This window comes from Rhea americana, unplaced genomic scaffold, assembly GCF_003343005.1.
Source record: "Rhea americana isolate MKP2758 unplaced genomic scaffold, rheAme1 scaffold_159, whole genome shotgun sequence".
Classification (NCBI taxonomy): domain Eukaryota; kingdom Metazoa; phylum Chordata; class Aves; order Rheiformes; family Rheidae; genus Rhea; species Rhea americana.
Genome location: NW_028185694.1, coordinates 1,953,970 through 1,975,959, shown reverse-complemented (window position 1 = coordinate 1,975,959; position 21,990 = coordinate 1,953,970). Strand labels below are relative to the sequence as shown.

Sequence of the window (21,990 nt, the reverse complement as noted above, 5' to 3'; positions counted from 1 at the left end):
GGGGGGGGGGGATTTTACTGATTCTTACTTCACACCTTTAATAATCATTTATAAGCTTCCAGAAACATTGTGATAACTAATGAACCAGATATGCCTATCTTGAATCTTTCAGATATTTTTTTCCTTGCCATCTGCTGTGCTGCCACCAGTCACTGACTTCCATGGATAACACAGGAGCATGAAGAACCCGGGACACACAAAAGCACAGCAGGTGCAATCTGCTGCTACACACCTGCAGGATTCAACAGCAGTCAGACAGTTAGCAAGATAACTCAATAACCTTCCTGTATAATCTCAGCCTAGCTTATGCAAGGATATGACTTCAGATCCATTTATTCATTCCATACAACATTTTAATTCAGCTTAAGCATGCTTATATCACTGCAGGCCATCTCAAAGTGCTTTCTTTAATAATGATTACATGCCTAGTTCTACACTTTTTAAAATTAAATCAACAATATTCTGCTCAAGTACATTTTGGTACAACACTCTGCAAATGAGCTTTACTTTTTTTTTTTTTCTGCTACAGGAATCTACGAGGAAATCCACTGAAATCCAATGAAACTCTGACTTCTAATACTAAGAAAAAAAATAATAGAGAGGAAGGGCTAAGGCTCTTGATTTTGTAAATGCCAGTGAACATATTTCTGGCTAAATGTATTTTTTTTTCCTCTCAAGGACAAAAGATAACAGAAGCAATGAATRGAATCCATAATTCCGTAATCATTCTTAAGTGTGACAAGTTTTTCACACTGCCCTCATATATACTTAGATGAAGAACAAAACTAAACAAAAGGTTGGCTTGAGCAAGGACTCTTCCAGGAAAGAACATGAGACTGTTTGAAGAGCTGTAGATGCTTTACATCCACAGAGAGGTGCAGAGGTGCACGAGACCCCTGCTTAGAGAGAAAGCTTGTAGGATTTGTTCTCAAGAAAGGAATTAAGAGAGATCTGAGAGTTGGATGGGGAAAAAAGGATCAGAGGTACAGTTAATTTGGTATGACATTACACATGACTATGTCAGCGGGGAATTAATGATAACGAATATCTAGCAAATAGTTCAACCACTCCTACACCCTTTTGAAGGGCAACCTGGCAGGATGCAAGTAATACAGCAGATTCCTCACCTTTTTCATTCAAGGGAGCAATAAGCCAAAATAACGAGGCACTCTGCTAGACCTGGAAGAACTGGTCAGGGATGATGAAGTCAAYGGCAGCCTTCACTGGGATGAACAACCCACAACCATGGGATGGTGGAATTTAAGATCTTGAGAGAACCAAGGAAGGCAAACAGCAGACCCTGGACTTCTGGAGAATGAATTTGGGCTTGTTCAAGAAATACATAGGCAAGATCCCATRGGAAGCTGCTGTGGAGAGAAGCCCAGGAGAGTGGGTTGACCTTGAAAGAAGACATGCTCGCAGCACAAGAACAGTTTGTTCTGGTGGAGCTAGAAATCAAGCAGGCATGGCAGGGGGCCAGCTTGGCACAAGGGGAACTCCTGCCTAGGCTCAAACGTGAAAAGAGAGGATTTGGAAGGTGGAAGTAGGGATGAGATACCTATGAGAATATACCAGGAATTCAAGGAAAGCCAAAGCTCAGTTGGAGTTGAAACTAGCCAGGATTAGAAAGAGCAACATGAAGAACTTCTACAAATACACTGGCAACAAAAGAAAAACTGAGGTAAGTATGGGCCCATAGATCTCAACAGGATGAGATAATTAAAACTGGCAAAGTTGACAAATGTGCTACATTCTATGTACTGATAATATTGTGAAAAGATTCAGAGTACAAACAGGAAAAAAAGCTGAGAGAATGCAAACACTTTTTACAGTGAATCATGAAAGCTTAGAGAGGAAGTATAAGACAGCAACAATGGCTCATTCAGGCCAAACTTATTATTTCAATATAATAATTTTGCAGTTGACAGGTAAAGACCATGTTCAGAGGCTTCCTCAATTGCAAATCAGAAGCTTTGGCACAGGATAAGGATGACCAAGGCAAATTTAAGGGACAAACAGCTGTACAGAAGGAACATCAGAAAACTTCAAGTCAGAAAGAACATGCCATTAAACATTTAAACATAAGACATTTCATTAGACAGCAATCACACGAATTTATTTTCAAATATTTCCAAGATGGGCTGGAAATGAAACATGCTGAGGGGGTAGTCCTACATTATCTCCATTACTGGTTGAAAATTCACAGAAATGCTTTTATTCTATGTTAAAAAAAWAATACAGAAATTATAAACAATTTTCATATAGTTCCAGTGAAAACGTTTAAAATTAAACAACACAGTTAAGCAATAAAAGCAAGCAAGCAAATGAAGTAATAATTGGTTTGCTGATAATCCTTATGAAATTATGAGAATTGAGCAAGCCTATTTGCTCTACTAAAAGATTTAATAATCTAAGTTAAAAAGAAATCTAGACATGCACATGTTTTGGAGTTATTTAGATGGACTATCCGTTTTTTTTCATAAAGTTTAACGGATATGGAACAGATAATCAAAGCAARGAACTAACTGGAAGGAAAAAAACAAGACCACAAAGTAAGCTCAGAGAAGCCCTGAAGTAGTATCATATTTGCATCAAGTTGGATCATATGATTTAGTTCATGTATCATGTAACATGATCAGATTCAACATGCAGGAAACGTTTCCAACACTATCCCGAGAATTTTACTATAGGGTWGAATCTTCAAAAGCTTTCATGCAGATGAGATATCAGAGATGATTTCTACATATATTTGCAACAGCATGAGGCCCAGTAGAAAAAAATGTCAAGTGAAAAGAAAGATATTAGATGAACGGTGCAATCCTAGATTATAACAGAATCATATAAAATATTGTAATGCTTGAGTAGAAGCCCTAAAATGTGAAAAATATCATCACCTATGAGTCAGGTTTCTTCAACACAGCAAGGACCAAGAATGTTAGGTAACAGAAGTGTTGAAGTCAACTTTTGATTTACTACTCAAAAATGACACTGTAACCTTGAAACAAATGGAGCTTCATTTTCTGAGTGGGTAGAGATTTTGGATCAGGCATTGACAGCTGGCAACAAGAATGTGTCTGAAGCTTACAAGTGCTTGTGCAAATCGAATAAATATCTGACTAAAAAGGAGGAGAGAGGAAGACTAGACTTTCCTGCCCTTGAAAAGAAAAAATGTTRTATTTAGATTATTTTCTCAGAAGTTAAAAAGAAAATGTATCAGGCAGTTACGGGCGTGTAGTCTCAGGGGGAAAAAGAATACAAGGGAGTGAAATTTTATCCTTACAGGCCAGAGACAGTCAGTCAGTGAGTGCTGCCATGGAGCAAAAGTTGCTGCTTTGAGCAAAAGTCTATCCAGAAATTAACCTGAAGTACAGCCAGAAAGTACTGCAATCTCACACTCTCCCTCAAACAAATCAATCAAACAGAAAACCTGAAGTAAACAGKGATGCAGACACAATACCTGGTCAAAGGCGAATGGGGAACAAAAAGCTGCTGGAGACCTCATAGAAGTAGCAGTAACTAGAGGGCACAGCTTCAGACAGGCTAGCATTTCCGTTTCCAGAGAAAAGAAAGGGGCACTCAAAAAAAGCTTTGGTCCTCTGTAGGCCAATAAAAACAGAAAACATGTAGACATACAAAGCAGCAGTTCTCTGACTTGCAGACGAACCATTTCTGACCACATGAAAAAGAGTCTGATGGAAGAACTGAACTGCTTTAGGTCTATCAAGTGACCGAATGGAGAAGTGGGCTAACAACATTGATGTATAACTTGTTTATATTTTTAAGACATTCTGTCTTAAAAACTTTGACCCCGATTCCTGCTTTCCTTTGAAAAAGTTGATTATTCGACCAACTCTTAATAGAACAATATTGTTTAAAATGGAATTGAAGCCAAACCTGCTGAAATGACTACAATAATCTGTCAAGGAGTGGCCTTAAATGCAAGAGAAAATCAGAGAAGCAATTAGCTCATTAACTCAACATGAGATCTACACTACACTAAGTTTCTAAGATTCCTCTTGGTATCCAACGTTACATCTGTTTCACTGGTAGGAAGTATGGAATACAGAGAATTACAATCGTGATAATATCGTATGATAATGCCTTTATGTCATTAACTGCAGRGTTGGCATATGATTCACATGAATTGTTTGCATTTGCAAGAAGCTCATCTGGATTAACTTGGCTTACTGGATGCAGCTTCTAAGCAGTATCTACTTGGAAAAGGAAATGTCCCCCCCCAAAAAAAATCCAGGAAGTCTCTGCTTCAGAGCTTTTGCACAGCTGCTACACAAGCAACACATCTGTATTAAAGGCTCCTTCTAGTGTATGTCGCCATTACAATCAGAAGTTCACCATCCTCCAAAACATCAGTAAATCATTCTAACAATTTTTGAGTGATGCTGATTAACGTRTATGAAGTCACTGGTGAGTTTATGGAGTCAGAGTTCCTGAACAAAATTGGACATGCAGATGGAACTTCTCTCTGTGTTGTCTGAATTTCCCCTAAATCATTCTTCATTCCCTTTTATTCCTGATTACAGGGTATTAACAATTAAATATCTTTATTTTTTATCTAAAATTGTTGTTTGATTGTTTGTTTTGTTAAACTGAAACAGTACACACTACTTATGTGAGAGGCAGCCTAGAAAAGGTGTAAACCACTAAGACATAATTCAGCACKTGGTAAATCTCAGATTGCAGAAAAGGGGAGTTAGAAGAATTTACTCAATCTGTTGTCATTGTTAAGATGACAGAAGAGGAAAAGATCAAGAAAGATTAGCTATGCCAAGACTGGGAAACTCAAGTTTCTTCTCTAAAATAAGCAAGTTAATTTTTCCTCATAGAGGACTGTAAGATTCCTCTCATCGTTTGCGGAATTCGGTTTCCAGTTACTCTCTCCTGCCCCGTGGAACCTTTGTTGTTTCTGAGTATCCTTTCTTGGATACTCAGAAAAAGCAACAGTTTAATCAGAGGCCTAATGGTTGGTTAAAGTATTATAGAAGACTGACAGGAAGTAGTAACACTTATGTACAAGATACTTATCTACATTGTGATAAATACACATTCAGCTTTAGCTCTGTGTACTGAAGAACGTGGCACAAGATCAGAATAGTAAGGGAAGGCAGGGTATGAAAAGTTTCCTGCATATTATATAGAGGCTTCTTCTGCAAAGTGGTCCCAGAAACAGGATGCATCGAATTCCTACAGTAAGGGCAAACAATAAATTTTAACTGTGCAATGAGTTAAACATCTGTGTTTCAGCTTGACAGTACGAGTTCAGCTGAATATTAGCACCTCAGTTGAGACACAAACTACTTCACTTTTAAATTAAAATAAGCTTTTAATAAAACACTACGATGACTACTAATAACCTGCAGTATGTCTGAATTAGTGGGTATTCAAACCCCTGGGAATACGCTAACAAATTCTCTCCTTCAAGTGATATTGAGGAATAATTAGGAGATTAAAATGGCTAAAATTGCGATCATTATAGCAATGTTTTCTACAATTTTTTGAAGATTTGTGTAACATAGACTATCAGGACTGTAAGCAAATACACTGCTTCAGCTACTTCATGTTGTGTTATAGAGCACTTCACTCACAAAACAGCTATGTCACATCTTTGTGGTTGCTTCAGGAAACCTTTCTGCCTTCAGGAGAGATGTGGTCCCTGGGTTCCTAGAACATATCACTAATCAGAGGTCTGTCAGACTCTTTGGACAATAATTCTCATCTAGGCATTTGCAACAGCTCTTCCGATGCTGTGAAAAATCAGAAAAGACAAGAGCTCATTGTCTCTAGCCTACAAGAGTACCAACTTAATGTTCCATAAATTCTGAACACTATTCCCAAATTCTCTTCCAAGTCTAAGGCCAAAACTTTCTCCTGGTCATCATGGCTTCTCTCACATAGTGGGGCAAGCATGCATGTGCTCTTCCCTTCCATTAACACCTGTTACCAGAACCATTAAGTGGTGATTTTAACTTTAAACTGCATAAATGGCAATGTCTCTTACAATGGCAATGACTTACTGAGTCCCATCCTCCTCCTGCTTTTTCCTGMCCCTGAACAGCTCTCTCTGTGCTGACAAAAGTATCAGTGAAGCAATATGAAAATCTGAAACTGGTCCCTGCTTTCCTTTTGCCTGACTTTAATAAAAATAAAACAACGAACCAAACAGGCCATCCTTTGTGTTAGTTCGGATCAGTTCCTCAACCTAGTTCACAAACACCTGCATTGGAAAGGAATTTGAAATAAAATGCTGAGCCAGAACGGACTCTTTCAGCTTCAGTGCCAATATATTACCAGCATCAAATGTTTACAGACGTCTCACTTCAGATACTTTTTTCAAAAAKGGTAAATCACAAAAGATACACAGCACTATTTTCCACCCTCTCTCAGGCAATTTAACAGAAGTTAAGTGACTAACTCTTGAAAGAGATGCACTGCTCCACAATGTGTGAACCAAAATAATTTCTTTAAATGCTTTTTTAAGGCACTTAAGGTAAGTGTGAAGTAAGCTGTTAAAAACACTTAATTACCTACTGTGAATTTAAAGGATTCACATATCCATAAATGTCTTAAAAAAAAAAAAAAAAAAAAAAAAAAAAAAACTACCAAACAAGAACAACTCTTGGATCCTTAGCTTACTTCAACAGAATAAGCATCGTTTGCTTCTGTGTGCTGATGTAACCTGTCTGTGTGTATGAGAAGCAAAGGCTGTCATTTGCCTCTCCTCGTCAGAGAGAGCCCTCTGGACAGCAAGAGAGTCACCTTTCCGAGCTAGAAAAATGGCACAGAAATTTGCCACTGAGTTTGAAAAAGAGCTGTAAACATTGCGGAAAGAAGCTGATTGCTCTTTATAAGAGAACAAATACAACCCATCTGATAGAGCAGACTTTATGATATAATAATTCCATTTCAAAGTCAATGCAAGGCTTCTCTCTCAGATTAGATAAGAGTTTATATGCAAGGCTTACATTCTGAGTAATTAATTACTACAAAGCGATAACTAGGATATGCTTTGCAAATTACTTTACAGTACTTAAGGGAAAAAGATAACATAAAAAGAATTTTGGTAACTGAGTTGTAAAAACTCCACAGTCTGTATTTGCCTACATATTTTTAACAATATTAACAACTCCCCAAAATGAAATATCACTGTGATTAAGTGATTCTTCAAAATACAAGTTTTATAACAAGAGTTATAACAATCAGTAAAATGAAAACGTGTAATGAATTTCTGATCACACAACTTCTAAGACTGTAATCACAACAGTACCATTGTTTAAGGTCCACTTGCAACTTACATCTATTTAAGAAATTATCTATGTTCTTGTTTTTCCTCAGTGCTGGATAATCCAGATCAAGGACCAAGGAATTGAGGCCATCCTGGAAAGAAAAAAAAAAAAGAAGTTAATTGAGTTCTAAAATAGAAATTAACAACTTGCTTAAAACTAATATGCTGAGAATGGTTATATACTTTTCAAGCACACGTTACACTCCTTGCAGGCTAACAAGACTAGCTCTGAATGTGTATGCACACATGTATGTAGTATATGTACACTCTAGTCACGGCAAAGGCGCTAAACACATTGACAGACTCCAGCTCAGTCTAGAAAGAATATAGATATATTACCACTGATTAGTGGCACTGGGACTTAAACTGGAGTAGTAATCTTAATGGTTAAATCCTGACTTACAATACTTGGTCTAGTCAATTTATTTTTTCCTCCATTACACTTTTACTGCATATTCCAAAACTTTACATTCGTATTATCAACGTTTTTGCTTTGTTTAGGCTCTCTCTCCTTTCTTACTCTGGATTTTCAAAAAAGTTATCTTCTCACAAGAAAGACATGACCTAAGCGTAGAAGAGAATTCACCACATAATTCAAGATCACAAAACTAGATTACTTTTTCTGAGCAACTCAAGAAAAGCCAGAACTGTGTGTCATTCTGCTACCAATTTTCAATGCCTCCATACAAAACAACTATCTTGAGATCATTAAGAATGGCAAGGAAAGTAATCACTGAAATCTAATCTAAAAATAGTATTTTAAACACCTGATACACAATTCCATCTTCCCTAGCTTAAAAGAGCTTACACTTGAAAGTAAAGAGACCTTTCTAGYCTCACACAGACAAATAAAAGTAAAAAGAAGCTTCAGATCCTAAGAAAAGCCAGAGCATCTCTTCATGTGCAGCATCTCCAGGGTTCTGCCTGGACCAACAGTTCTGTTCTTTGCTCTAAAAACAAAATCCTGAGATTGTTTCTTAAGGTTCTTTGAACCTCAGCAGGGCAATACAGAGATTTAAGTCAGAGAGATTTAAATCAGAGACAACACTGTATTTATTAATAAGCAACCAATAGAACTAGTCTTCCATTCTCCTTTACATCTGAAAGAAAAAAATGATGCTATAGTTAACAACTTGTTTGCCTTTTTGTAGAAGAAACGATCCTTTCCCAGGTATATTAAAATCTTACTAAAATTATTACACTCATTCTAATAACTTATCTACCTAGATAAAAGCAGGGCCCCAGACTATCAAACAAACTCTGAATGCCAGACTGCGCTAAATGAATACATGAATAAGAAAAGCGACATCTCTACRGATGAGGTATTTAGTTTCACCACAAAAGCCATTAGTGATTAAATGCACTTCCAAAATTAAGAGATTCAATTGCAATAGGGTTTTTTTTTCCCCTCCTACATAATGAAAATGTCTTGGGAAATATCAGTAGCAGTCACTAAACCATGTATGAAAAACAGGACTTGCTCAAGAAGTTACCCAATAGACATGTTTGTATGATTTTACACACTATTTGCCTCTGATAAAAGTCATAGAATAAACTTGCCTTATTTGTTTGAGACTGGTGCAGAAACATCAGTTGCATCTCACTACGTTCATCTGTGAGGCTCCTGAGAGAATTATTTTTATTTATTTGTCATTACTAYTATAAAATATCAGAGCCTCATATATGCAGTAAAACACATTATAAAACAAAAATTCTCAAAAAACAAACAACCACCTCTCCAAAAAGCAAAAGATGCAATACTTACAATATTGCAGTTTCAGCACAGAAAAGATATGGAATTTTATTGTTGAATCTATGTAACAAGAACAGTGATCTGAAGATCTAAAACATCATTAAAATCTATTTTAGAAATTCCTTATTAAAAGAAGCATAAACTAGYGTTTAAAAGGAAAAAAGGGAAGACATTGAAGAATACACAATATCAGACTTTAAGAATAATATTTATAGTCATTACCTGAGCCTTGACTGTAATTGTTCTTGCAAGACCCACTAAGGAGTTACTAAATTTCTCATTTCTTGACAGTATTTCCTATGTGATGCACTAGGACACCTTATTCATCTTTCAGAGCAACAGAAGACTAAACATGTTTTTAGAGCTAATGAAATTTTTCCTGAAGATACAATAAAACTAACAAGGTTGTTAAATACTTATGGTTTAGGCATTCCAACAGTTACACAGACATCGCATATCCAACCAAAAGTAGTGTAAGTGACTTCCTACAAAATAACATAACAGAATCTGTAATTGAAAGCTATTGAGAGAACGTTGGCTTTCAAAAACWGGTATATCCCTCTTTAGTACAGTGTGTCTGCAGAAATATGGATCTTTACCTGCACCATCAAGAAAAGGACCATGCTGCATGAGCTGATGGAGTACAGATGTGCCATCTCTTATGATTTTACGGTACCTAGCGCAAGGAAGTCCCAGTTCTAATTAGCTGGTAATCTATACACAATACCTAACTCCAGCACTAAATAGGACTTTAAGCTATGCTTTCATTAATATATTTGCAATACAACTGCATTAATATATTACTGCTGTTTACAGTGCCCATTTATTGAAATAAAGCCTTTTTTACTCTCTAGAATCCCTTAATGCAATTAAGATTTCACAATTCACTCCGTGCATATTTTGCTGATGAATCACAGTTCTCATTTTTATGGACTTAAAAACAAAAGTTAAATCTCTTAAGCTCTAAGCACATTCTTATTCTATTTCTCTCTTCACAGAACAGCATCTTTTCAACTCTTTTCCATTCTTCTTTTATTGCTAYTGAAACAGTATTTTAATGATCACTAACAACTGTGTGGCCATTTAATGGAGAATAAATAAAAATATTCTGTCTTAATACAAATAAATCAGGCATATCTTTGTTCTTTGCTTTTTTTGGGGGGAGGGGRGGCAGGGCGGAGGAGGAGATGGAAGTGCTATTCCAATGGTTTTCACGCAAAGGTTTTAGAGGTTGACCAAGTAAACCTATTTAAATCTCATTCACAAACTGAAGGCAAAAAAATRAAGCTATCAATTCCAACAGACATTTTAGTAAAGATGCATTAAAAGGTCCAAAAGAACCATAACTTCTAATTTAAATCTAGCTGTTTATTATCATTGTAGATGTCATCGTGTCTTCCCTCTGTCACTCCAATTCCAAAGCTTTCCTGTAGAGTGTTAAAATCAGGTACCGTATTTGTTGCAGATTTGTTGCTTTGCTCTTCTGCCCTYCTTTTCCCAGCCCTCTGGCAGCAGTGTGCAGAGTCAGCTACCGCAGGCRGTATCGACGACAAGAGCTGAGAAGAGCATCAGCTTGCTTTTACCCCGCAAACTGTATCCATCGTCCTTCAACAGCAGACTTCTATGCTCTTAAAATAAATTTTAAGATAACGGATTTCTAGTACACGTCAACGTGTCCTTCAAGAAAGATGTCCGCGGGTTTGTTTTTTGGGTTTTTTTTTATTTTGTTTTGGTTTTTTTACACCAGCATTTTGACATAGGTATTTCCTTAAAGCTCTATATTTTTGTTCGCAGGCCTAGTTTACCAGTCAACACTGAAACTGCACTACAGTTAAGAAGCTGGGTCAAAACATTTCACAGTAAAACAGACCATCCAAACTGAAGATAAGTAATTCAGGAAATGACACAGCCCCTGTCTAGGCCTCACAGATAAGTCGCTTCAACTAGGAAATATGTTATTAAAGTGATTTCACCGTTCACTTCCTCTTTCTGTTACGACAAAAGGTTCAAAAGCCGATGGGCCAAAAATAGCAGCTTGCAGACGCGCCCGGTGCTGGCAAAGCCAGYTCTGCCCCCACCGGCAGACAGGCTACAGCCCCCAGAGACCCACTGCCAAGAGAAAGACCCAAAGCCGGCGCTTTTGCAACCCCCTCCGGCCTCAGAGGGAAACAGCCCCAGGCCACCACGCACGAGAAATCCACCCTGGGATCACGGTGGAGCTGGCCCTTCTTGGCAAGCAGCTCGCCCTGCTYCACAGTCCTCAACGACCTGGAGAAAATCTGCGCAGGAAAACTCCAGGAGATGCTAAGCACTAAACGTTCACGGTTTTCTCTCCGATAAATGGGGCAGGAACACAGAAAAACGCTAGTAGCTTTTAAATAACCAAGCTCAGTGTTAGTTCCAGATAATCCCACTTGAAGCCCTCACAGAATTCAACCACACTGTGTTGATACTAATTTCTAAAATTCAGTTTGCTGATTGAACCTGTCCAAAGTGGCTACGTACATTCACATTCCACACAACGTCACAATGACCGTGGCTACTTCAATTTATTTCTGACCTTCAAGATGAGAAAAAAAAAAATAACATCTCAAACCCCAAAAGTAAGAACACTAAAGAAAAGTGGTATCAGCTGCTTCCTTGGTACCCAGAGGAAACAATTCATAATCCTGCACTAGCTGGAGAATTATTTGCGTATATATTGCATATTAAAAACAAAACAAAAACCCACTCTTTCTATCCCCGATGCCAGTCTCTTGAATCCTCAAATAAAAGTTATTTTAATAAACTATGCTGCAGTGCAAACTAAGGATAGAACTTTAAAGTATACCCAGGTTGAGTTAGAAAAGTGCAATGGGGAATTACCAAACTTCCTAAGTCTGTGCATACTTGAGCTGACCATCCAATGATTCTTCACTTGGATGAAACCCCCCTCTATATTCCTCCATATGCCAAACAGATCTCAAAATAATTTTCATCCTTCTTGAGTATTTCTTTCCATTTCATGGAAGCGATCACTAGAAATAAGGTTGACAGCTCCATAAGCTGATGTAAAGACAAAATACTGTTTTACCAAATTTATTTCTCACTTCAGTGATCTTTAGTATACCTTGTAATTCATTTGTTCTCTTACTAAAGCATTGAAGGAATAATTCAAGGCATGATAATGCAGTCAAAAGTTAGTGCTGAGRATTTTTGCTATTCTGGAAGGGTTCAAAAAGTAGTAGTTTTACATTGATTAACAGATTTAACGGGATGATAATGTACCAAAAATGGCTTCATCCTTAAAGACCAGTAAAAGAACAATCACAAAGCAATTGTTCAAGATGCAACAACAAGTACTTTAAGGAGCAAAAGAATATATAAACAAAGATCAGAAAGGCAAAGTAAAATGAGTTATAGTTTACAAGAGATGTGAGGCAAGAAGAGAGGACACTTTAATAAATAAGAACAATTAAAATAAATGTCCATTTAGAGTTAAGAAAGAAAAATAGCACATAGAAGGTTTAAGTTTTCCATGTTTTCTCTAAACTTCTCTGGACGTATTTACAAGGAATAAGAACAACAACAAATTTATACACTATACAGGAGAAAATGTACTGAAGGCAGCAAAATCAACTGAAATTCACTCTGAAATATTGAAGATGACTATCCTAACATCAATTTTTGGAGAACAGGAGAGATCAGTAAGACTAAAAAGGGCCAACCAAAGGATTATTCTTAAAAAAAAGGGAGGACTTTCTGAATTACAGGCTAGAACACTTGGAGACAGGCAGCTAGAACAAGATGTTAATCAACTTGTAACCACCTAGAAGATTAACATAGAAGACACAGACAACTTGCAACATGCATTTTCCCAGAAATAAAATGAAGTAATATAATCTATTTCTGGCAGAATGCAAGATGTACCAGATAAAGAAAAGCATCTTAATAGAAATAAAACGGAAGACTCYCCATTCTCATTAGCAAAGTATAGCGCTATATCATGTAGGAAATCATGGAGAAAACATGCAAAGTGTAATTATCAGGAGTTTGGTGTAAGACTTGTAAAAGTCTGTCAAAAAGAAATTAATCTCCATTTGTCTTGTTCCAGTTCTACTTAAGATTTTCATCTCTTTGAAGTCTACCCAGATATTCTTTCTAAATTAGTTTAAGAAGTAACACACAAAAAGGCAGGCACTTAAGCAAAAGAGAGAGGACTTAGAGGAATAAACCAGCAGCTCTGAATCTATTTACAGTGATTTAATCTTTAAGGTAGTATTTATTTTAGTAAAAGAATGTACTTACACTTAACCATTACATTAAATACTTTCTCTCCAGATTCATTTGTTAAATTTATTACTTGTTTCCCTTCAAGATTAGTCGTTACCTTTTTCCCCTCAAATCGCAGTAACATAAAATAGATCTTGCCTGTATTGCTGGTAAGCAGGGTAGCCATGGAAAACTCAGTAGTTAAGAATAATCTGCTTTTATCTGAAGTCATTATACATATCCAGGTTCTTTAGCTAATTTTGATTTTACAATTCACTTTACTCTCAAAAAATTAACATGCACTGAAGTCCAGAACTACAAACCTGTTAAAATAAAACTAGAGATAATTTCCTATTAATCTGAATGCTCCAAGGTCTTTAATAGCAAGTTTACCTTCTTAACAAGAGAATAAAGAGCTGTATGGTAATTTTGACTGTTACTCTCCCATAGCAAGCCAGTTATGCATCAGTTCAGCTGAAGATTTCCCAAGCAATCAAGCAGAATTCATAATAATAGAATGGCAAACAGATGATTTACAAATACAGAGAAAACAAATACATGCCTATAATAGTCCTCTGACACTCTGAAAAAGCGGAATTACCTATTCTGTTTCATAAAAATACAAATGGAAAAGAAGGCATCTATTCATTTCTCTTTTCCTACTAAGAACTTTGAAAGGCTACAGCTGCAGAAATCAGAGAAAACAAGGAAACTAGGAAAACAAGTAAAAGGTCAGGGAGCTTATCCATAGTTGAGGTGAGAAATAGATGTACCGTCTATTCTTAAAGTCACATTTTGACTGCCAAGCTTGTTTCACAGTAAAGTTCTGCTTCTCCACTATGAAAATGTTTCTGTTCACCTTTTCTTGCCCTCAGATGGTTCAGGCTCTGAAATCGGCTTCAGTAAGCAGCCGCTGCACATGCCAGAGCACTAGTCACATACCCCTTTGGTCCACTGTGAACCTATTTTTAGATAAATGTATCTCATATATATTTCATCATACAATGCAAGTAGCTATGTTTCATTACATGATTTTACTGATCTGTTTAGCAGCCTTAGATAAACAATATGTAAAAACCCAGTGTGGTAAATAGAAAGGATACTAACTACAGTAAGTAATGAAAATTTTAACTATCTGTTTTATAGTAACTGGAATTGCAGAAAATAAGGCTAGAAGGAAGGTCAAGATACCATCTAGCAACCTCCTACCCTAAAAGCAAATTCACTAGAAGTAATAAAGTGACTTATTTTATTCCAACCACTGATTCAGAACAAATTATTACAAAATTTTCCTATACTAAAAGTATCAACAACTGTTTAATTTACTCTTCAGAATATATCTAACCCCAACAAATGTCCACCTATAATATAATCTCCTGCCTAACTTAATGCCAGCAATATATCCCAATTGCACAAATCATGTATTGCTTAAAGTGTAAGCCCTGTATTCCAAATTAATTCCAGACATGAAGTCGTGATTTCCAGTTGCAATAATTAAGAAAAGTAAAGCAATCAAAACCTCATTAACTTTGAGATAAAGTATTCAGATGCAATACAAAGAAATGCAGAAGAGCTGTTGCCACAGGTGTTTTTAAGGTCAACATATCAAGATCTGTCCCTTGGGTATCAGAATAGTCTGATCAATGGGCTAGCAGAAAAAGGCACAGTTTCTGCTCCAGGGGAGAAACAACGCAAGTCAAACAGAAATGGTCAAAACGAGAGGGTCCTACTATTTAGCTGCTGTTCACGTTTTGTGGAGCACTTTCAGAAAAGGAAATAGTTATAAAAATGATTACAAAGACAAAAGGAGCTTGCAGGAAAGACACTGTGAAAAAGATTAAATAAAATGGAACAAAAAAGGGGGGTGATTCATTTCAAATGCTAATGAGTCAGAAGACCTTTTTCAACCTTAAAGGACTGTTGGTCCTACATTTTCTAGTAAGGTAGATGAAACGATTAGCTGATAATTAGTTTGATTGAGTACCTACTTAATGACATTAGAGGAAAATTAATGTAATTTAAACAAAATGAATACACACATTATACCAATCACTGATCTCTCAAATAACTTTGGCAAAAGAATACTAACATCAAGAAAACAAGCTTTTATATTTGCACTGCTATCTATGCATAATTGTTTGGAAAATAAAACATTATTTTAACCCAAAGAAGTTAGGCAGCACTAAAAAACAGCTTTCTCACAGAAATAGATTTGGTAATATAGAAAATTTGTTTACAATTCCTTTTTATTTAGTTCACAAAGTACATTTCAATAAACGATTATATGAATGCCTTACTTTTAAAGCAAACTAACATTCTTAAAAGTAGTTTTACCARTTCACAATCATAGCTCACACAAACCTTAGACTTTTTATTACAAGGATAAAAGGCATTTTATAACTTGAAAAAGGAGTTCATGGCATGAGTTTTAAATATATATATTTTTTAAGTAGACTAGTGCATTCACAAAGAATAATTCCCATTTCATATGCGGTAAGAGCGTCTCATTTTATATATTATACTAGCTTCATTTGGAGCTTCAGATAAACATACTGCGATACTTCGTTCCTCAGTCTGACATGCATCTAAGAACCATCAGTCTACGCTGATGACCCTGCAATGAGATTCACTATTAATTTTGTCTCTGAAACAGATAATACATTTTTCCACAAAGCAAATCTAAATGTAAGTATTAGTTGTATTTCTATTACTTGTAAATACTACATATTATTAAACATATCATCAAGAATTAAAAAGAAAAGGAAAAAACCCTATACTTGGTCCAGGTAGGATTGTTTGAGTTATAAAATAACAGAAATAAATTTAAATTCTAATAGATGTCAGGAGTAGTAACACAACATCCTGGGTTTTAAAACAGACCAGAAACTCTCTTTCTTCTCCTCTAGACTATTCCTGTTGCAATTCAATACATATATTTTTAGAAATTAATCAGGCAAATCATTCCTTTACAAGAAAAATCCATGAGGAATAGTATCATCAGTTAAATGGAATTTTCTGAACAACTGTGAYAATAAAAAGGCATTTAAGAGGTCATTTACTTCAACCTATATCTTTCTAGCTATTTGTAGCAGTAATGGAAAAGAACACACCAGATTTTATGACAACTAGAAGTGTATGATATTGCATGTTTTTCTCTGGAACAAGAACAACCAGATTGGTTTTGTCATTTGAAATAATTCATAGAAATTTCCTCTTTTTGAAAAAACTAACCCCCCCCCATCCACATCCACACATAACAGGCTGTCCTGTATAAAGGAGACTGAAATTACACTTGGCAAAGACATTAAGCAGCTGCTTTGAGTAGGAGATGGGACTAGATGATGTCCCTCCAAGCTGAAACATTATGTGATTCTACAATTAAGTGTGACTTGARCATATGGAGGTGGGCACTGTTAAGATCAGTTTTTATACCAGTAAGTCCAGAAACTTCTGGCTGTGACAGAATATAGTCCTTAAACAAGTCATTTCTTTATTGCAAAAAAGTATGGAAGTAAAGTAGAAGTAAAGAAGTATGAAGAACAGGACCACCCTCTCTACTGATTTTAATAGATTTAATTCAGAAAGTCTAATGAAGTAAGAGTCTATTTTTATTTTCTGCTGTAATTACTGATTTACAAGATAAAAGTTTGTTCTGTGCATAAATGAGTATTAATTAGATATTTCACCTAGAAGATTAGTCATGATTCTTGCTTTGCAAATGCAGCTGCTGTCTGCAATTGTGAGTAGGTTTTGGTAAGATCTTTGACCTTCTCAGCTGGAAGAGGAGGTGATTCAAAGGGAGCAGATAATTTCTTCTTAGGAATTTTTCAATTACATCATCAATAAACTAATTTAATCATGGAAGAAAGGTTATTTGTTTGGTTGCTAAAATCCACTTAAGATTTAAAAAACTATGACACAGGTAAGTGTATAACCTTGTTTTAGAAGTTTTCAGTGGAGGAGATCATTATTACATTTATATTTTTATTATAGTCAACCACAAACAGGGAAAATGGCAGCTCTGGATTTTGAGTCAGTTCATATAGCTTTAACCAATCAATAGATCTTGTTATACCCTCTGTCTTATGAAACAATTTGAAGAAGTTCCTAATGCTAATTGCAAGTATTATCAAAAGGACCTGTGTTTAAAAATAAAGTATATAATGCTAGATACACAGGAAAAAAYTCCAGCCTTCTGCATCTTGAATTGACCAACCCTAATAAATAAATACTTTTTGCATTAATATGCAGCACCTAAGTTTTGCAGCATTAGGGGAAAGAACATCACCTTATTAGTGTTTGTGAAATACCCAAACACTATATATGACCAAAATGAAATAAGCATTAATATGTCACTTCTGTTATTGTAAAACATCCTGCGCTAAGCATGAAAGAGCACCTAAATACTGGCATGACTATGATTAAACTTATTTCATTTAAACTGGGAAATATTTGGAGTTATACTGCTACTCAAAAACTAGAATATGCATACTTGCATATATATATATAAATATTTATACACACACACACACATATATACACACACACACTCATATGCAAATACATATTCATAACCTGGCAATGAAGGGATATGAAGGAAAGTAAGGCAAGCTTCTACAAGTAGATTAGCAGGAAAGGAAAGACCAAGTAAATTTGAACACGCTGGTAAGCGCAGTATGGGATCTAGTGACAAAAGGACATTGAAAACACCAAAACTCAAAGCCTTTTTTGCCGCAGTCCTCAGGATCACTAACACAATCTGGGATAGTGAGAAATACAGTAAAGGAAGACAGAATTAGGGACTACTGAAGCAAACTGGACAAATATAGCTCCAGGGAACCAGACTGGGATGCAGCCACTCAACATCACTGCCAGGCTACTCTCTATCACCTTTGAAAGGTCACAACAAATGGGGAAGCCATTTCCAAACACATGAAGGAAAAGGTGAGTGAATAAATTTATAACATATAAATTGTGCCTGATCAATCTAGCTGCGTTGTATGATGAGATTACAGCTTCAGTGCCCAAGTTGAAAGCAGTGGATGTTGTTTGTACCTTGGCTTTAGCAAAGCCTTCAGCATGGTCTTCTGCCATATCAGGACAAGAGGCAACGGACACAAGTCGTAACATGGGAAGTTCTAACTAGCTGTAAGGAAACATTTTCTTCCACCAGGAGAGTAGTCAAACATTGGAACAAAATGCCCTGAGAGGATGTGGAATCTCTGTATTTAGAGATTTCTAAAACTCAGCTGGACAAGGTACTGAACAACCAATCTAACTGGACCTGCTTAGAGCATCTCAGCTGCTTAGAGAAGATGATCTTAAGAGGTTCCTTGCATTTTAAATTATTCTATGATGGGTATTTTTTATTCAATTCCCCMAAAAAAAAAGTTTCTGGCAAACACATCTTAGTTACAGGCAAGGTGCCATGTAAATCTTCAGAGGTACCACAAATTGCGTGGCTAGGCATTGCTGTCTGAAGAGCTGACTGGAAATTTTCTGAAACATTGTATTATCACAGTGTCTAGAACACCAGTCACAGATAAGGGCTTGTCTGTGGAAGACTATGACTTTTTTTTGTTCTGTGCTGCTGTCAAATATAAGATAGGAGAGCCCTGCTGCAGACAGACAAACCAGAATACACAGAGACAACATCAGAGAGTACAAAAGGCAATCGACTGGAACCTGGTCTTCCGTATCTGTGGTGACTGAGCTARTAAAATCACTGGCTATTTGTTAATAGGAACATACAAGGCAAATAAAGCTCGCATGAAGAAATTCAAAACAAAAAGGAGTATTTTTTCTGCATCATACAATGTTAAGCTAAAACTTGTTGCCRTAAGAGATTTGAGCAGCCAGGAGACAGTCTGAAGGCGATTTGATTCAACGGTGATAAAGCTGTCAAGGGCTATGAAACCGAAGAACACCACATCTACCTCAGGGTAGCATATCTGAGCAGTGCATCTYCAGTGGCTGACAGAATATAAGGGTATCTTCTGAGCTATTGGCTACTCTTGGAAATAGGGTATTAGGCTAGGCAGACTCTTGGTTTGATCCAGTTTCAGTTCTAGTGATCTATTTTCGTATTATTATTTTGAGCTACTGTTCCAATATCCCTGCACAAGCTGTTTCATTTTCTACAAGCAATTAAAAGAAAAAAAATGACAGATTTTTCCATAGCCTGGTAACATGGGCTCCGGTCATAGAAAGACATCAGGTATCAAACTTGCAAATACCTGACAAAGAGGAAGAGTTTTAATATTGGAGACGAAGAGAAGACCATACTGAAGCAACAAGATAGTGGATCTTAATTCACACATGAGAAAACAGAGGCCGCGTTCAATTACTAACTCTGGCAACTGCCAGATCGAGTGTTACTGCTATAAAGGAGGTTGTGAGTTTAGTAAAAACATTTGAAAGGAATTAATATCAGCCCTATGTGGACTGAAATAGTTGTTATAATCTTAGCGATGCACAGAACATGGAAACTATTTATCATTTAGGCATGCTTTTAAGTAATACTGCATCTATTTTAAGCTAATGTGTATATTATGAAGTGGCATTACTAATATATATGCACACAATTACATTAAAAAAAAAGCTGTCAAAATTAGGATTTAAGAGAATGAAGGCTGAATGTCCAACCTTATTTTGCTTCTCTTCTACATTATGATAATCCTTCACAGATTTTCCTGCCATGGTATGGCAGCCATGGGAYGGGTAGATATGCAATCTATTTGTGTCCCCTTTACTGGATACAGTTTCATCTCTCGTTCAGTGAGAACAAAATCAATGGAACTAAACGTACAAAATTTACTTGTTTAAAAACTCAAGAACAAAAGAAATGTTTTCAAGTAAACTCAATGAATGTACTTAGAACTTGATTTTCATTACTAGACAGACAATGCAGGAACCACTCACACTGCAGTTTTTGAAATGAATTTCTGATAATCATGACTGATTATCATTTTTACAGCTGCTTAAAMCTCATTCTAGTTTTAAAAGTTATTTGTTGTGGTAATATTCTAGATGATAATTCTTCAAAAGAGTGGGACACTTGGTCTGGCACTAGCATAACAAGTTCCCCAAATATTTGTCTTCCTAAATATTCCAGCTGTAGGTAACCAATCAAATAGTTGGGTGTRCCTATATATAGTCAGATACTTTTGTTTGCATTTCTGAAAAGGAATTGTATTAAATTATCAAGGGAAACTGCAGACTGCTAGAAAGACCCAAAATTAAAGTGAATTTCCTTTATCTTTTACTGCTAAAAGTGAAAATAGTTGTAAATTATAACAACATGTTAATATATTATTTGGCTTTAAGAAAATTCCAGTGTCTTATCTTYTAAGAAAAGGTACTATGAATATTACAAATCTCATTTTTTTTGGGTTAGTTGGGCAATTTTATCAACTCAGAAACTTACAATTTTCAAATCTAATTCAAGTAAGACTGGTCTGTATTAAGACAAGCAATATTATGAAATTTTTCTGAAATCAGAAGTACCCTAGTTAGATGTTTACTTTGCAGTAAAGAGGTGCTCCTGAGTACACTCTCTCCCCCCCGTTCATTAAGGATAAAGTACAAGAAGTATTTTTGCTGTACATATGCATATTCACCCTTTTAGCTATGGCAGTTGTAGTGTGATTTTCAAAGTGGACATACAATTTTTTCACCAAACTCTCAAGAGAACATCCCCTCCCAAAATACTACATTTTGGGGTCAACATGCATCTTTACTTTCTTTTACTGTTGAAAATTCCTGGTCTCCAATTTCCTGTACACAAACCAGGAAGATAAAGATATGCAGCTGAGATATAAATAGCACTCCCTTTTTACTTGCAAGGCACAAGAAGACATCTGAATTCTAATATACCATCCTGGCATGATAAAAAACTAATGTACTATTTAATCACTTAAAACAAAGGACCAATCTCCCACAACACAGCTCACTTCATACTACCTTTTTCTAGCTTCTGACATCACCCGCTATTACATACTAATGTAACTCTATATTTAAGCCATCTCTTCATTCAGAATGTCATCACTCACAGTGGAAACACTGCAGTTAGATCCCAAAATAGAACTCCTAGAAACATTAATCCTTTATGCTGACTCATTTTCTGAAAATATAACTTTAGTTCTTCGAAAGTACATACTTAACTTCATTATGGGCTCACATCATAGACGTTTAGCTATACTTTTGAGAAACACTCATTGCAGTTACTGCTTTCATCACAGTAACAACTACTTGTGAAACTTCACTAACATGCAGCAAAACCCTGCCACTTTGCCTGACCTACAGTGATTTAAAATTGTCTCAGTAATAATCTATCAAGTCCTCATTTCAAAAGTATGTATGAACTAACTGTATTCGCCTAATAATGGCAAAGTAAAATCCTTTCACAGAAAGTGTTCAAGAGGCTAAGAAATACTGCAGTTATCCAATTAGCAGATACTGGGATCTGAAACATTAGGAATTTCCAAAAAAATGTGTTTGAAAGCTAGATCCCATTCATTCAGGCAAAGAGGGATTTTGGAGAATGAAATCTCACAGGTTCTCACAGTAAATCATGGTACTGAAACTCAAGGTTTATAGTAAAATGACCAGAAACAACAAATCAGAGTTTTAGGAAACATAACCTAGACAAGAAAGAGACATAACAGTAAAAAAGGCAAAAGGATAC

The 21,990-nt window shown here is 36.0% G+C and overlaps 1 protein-coding gene across 3 annotated transcripts in view; it reads right to left on the bottom strand.

The window, feature by feature from the left end:
* Positions 1 to 21,990, bottom strand: part of ROCK2 (Rho associated coiled-coil containing protein kinase 2) — a 93,631-nt gene that overhangs the window by 48,582 nt on the left and 23,059 nt on the right. For all 3 annotated transcript variants that reach the window (XM_085299991.1, XM_085299992.1, XM_085299990.1), the window contains exon 2: positions 7,311 to 7,392. In XM_085299991.1, coding sequence (XP_085156117.1) covers positions 7,311 to 7,392 — 82 coding nt within the window. The remainder of the gene's footprint in view (positions 1 to 7,310; positions 7,393 to 21,990) is intronic.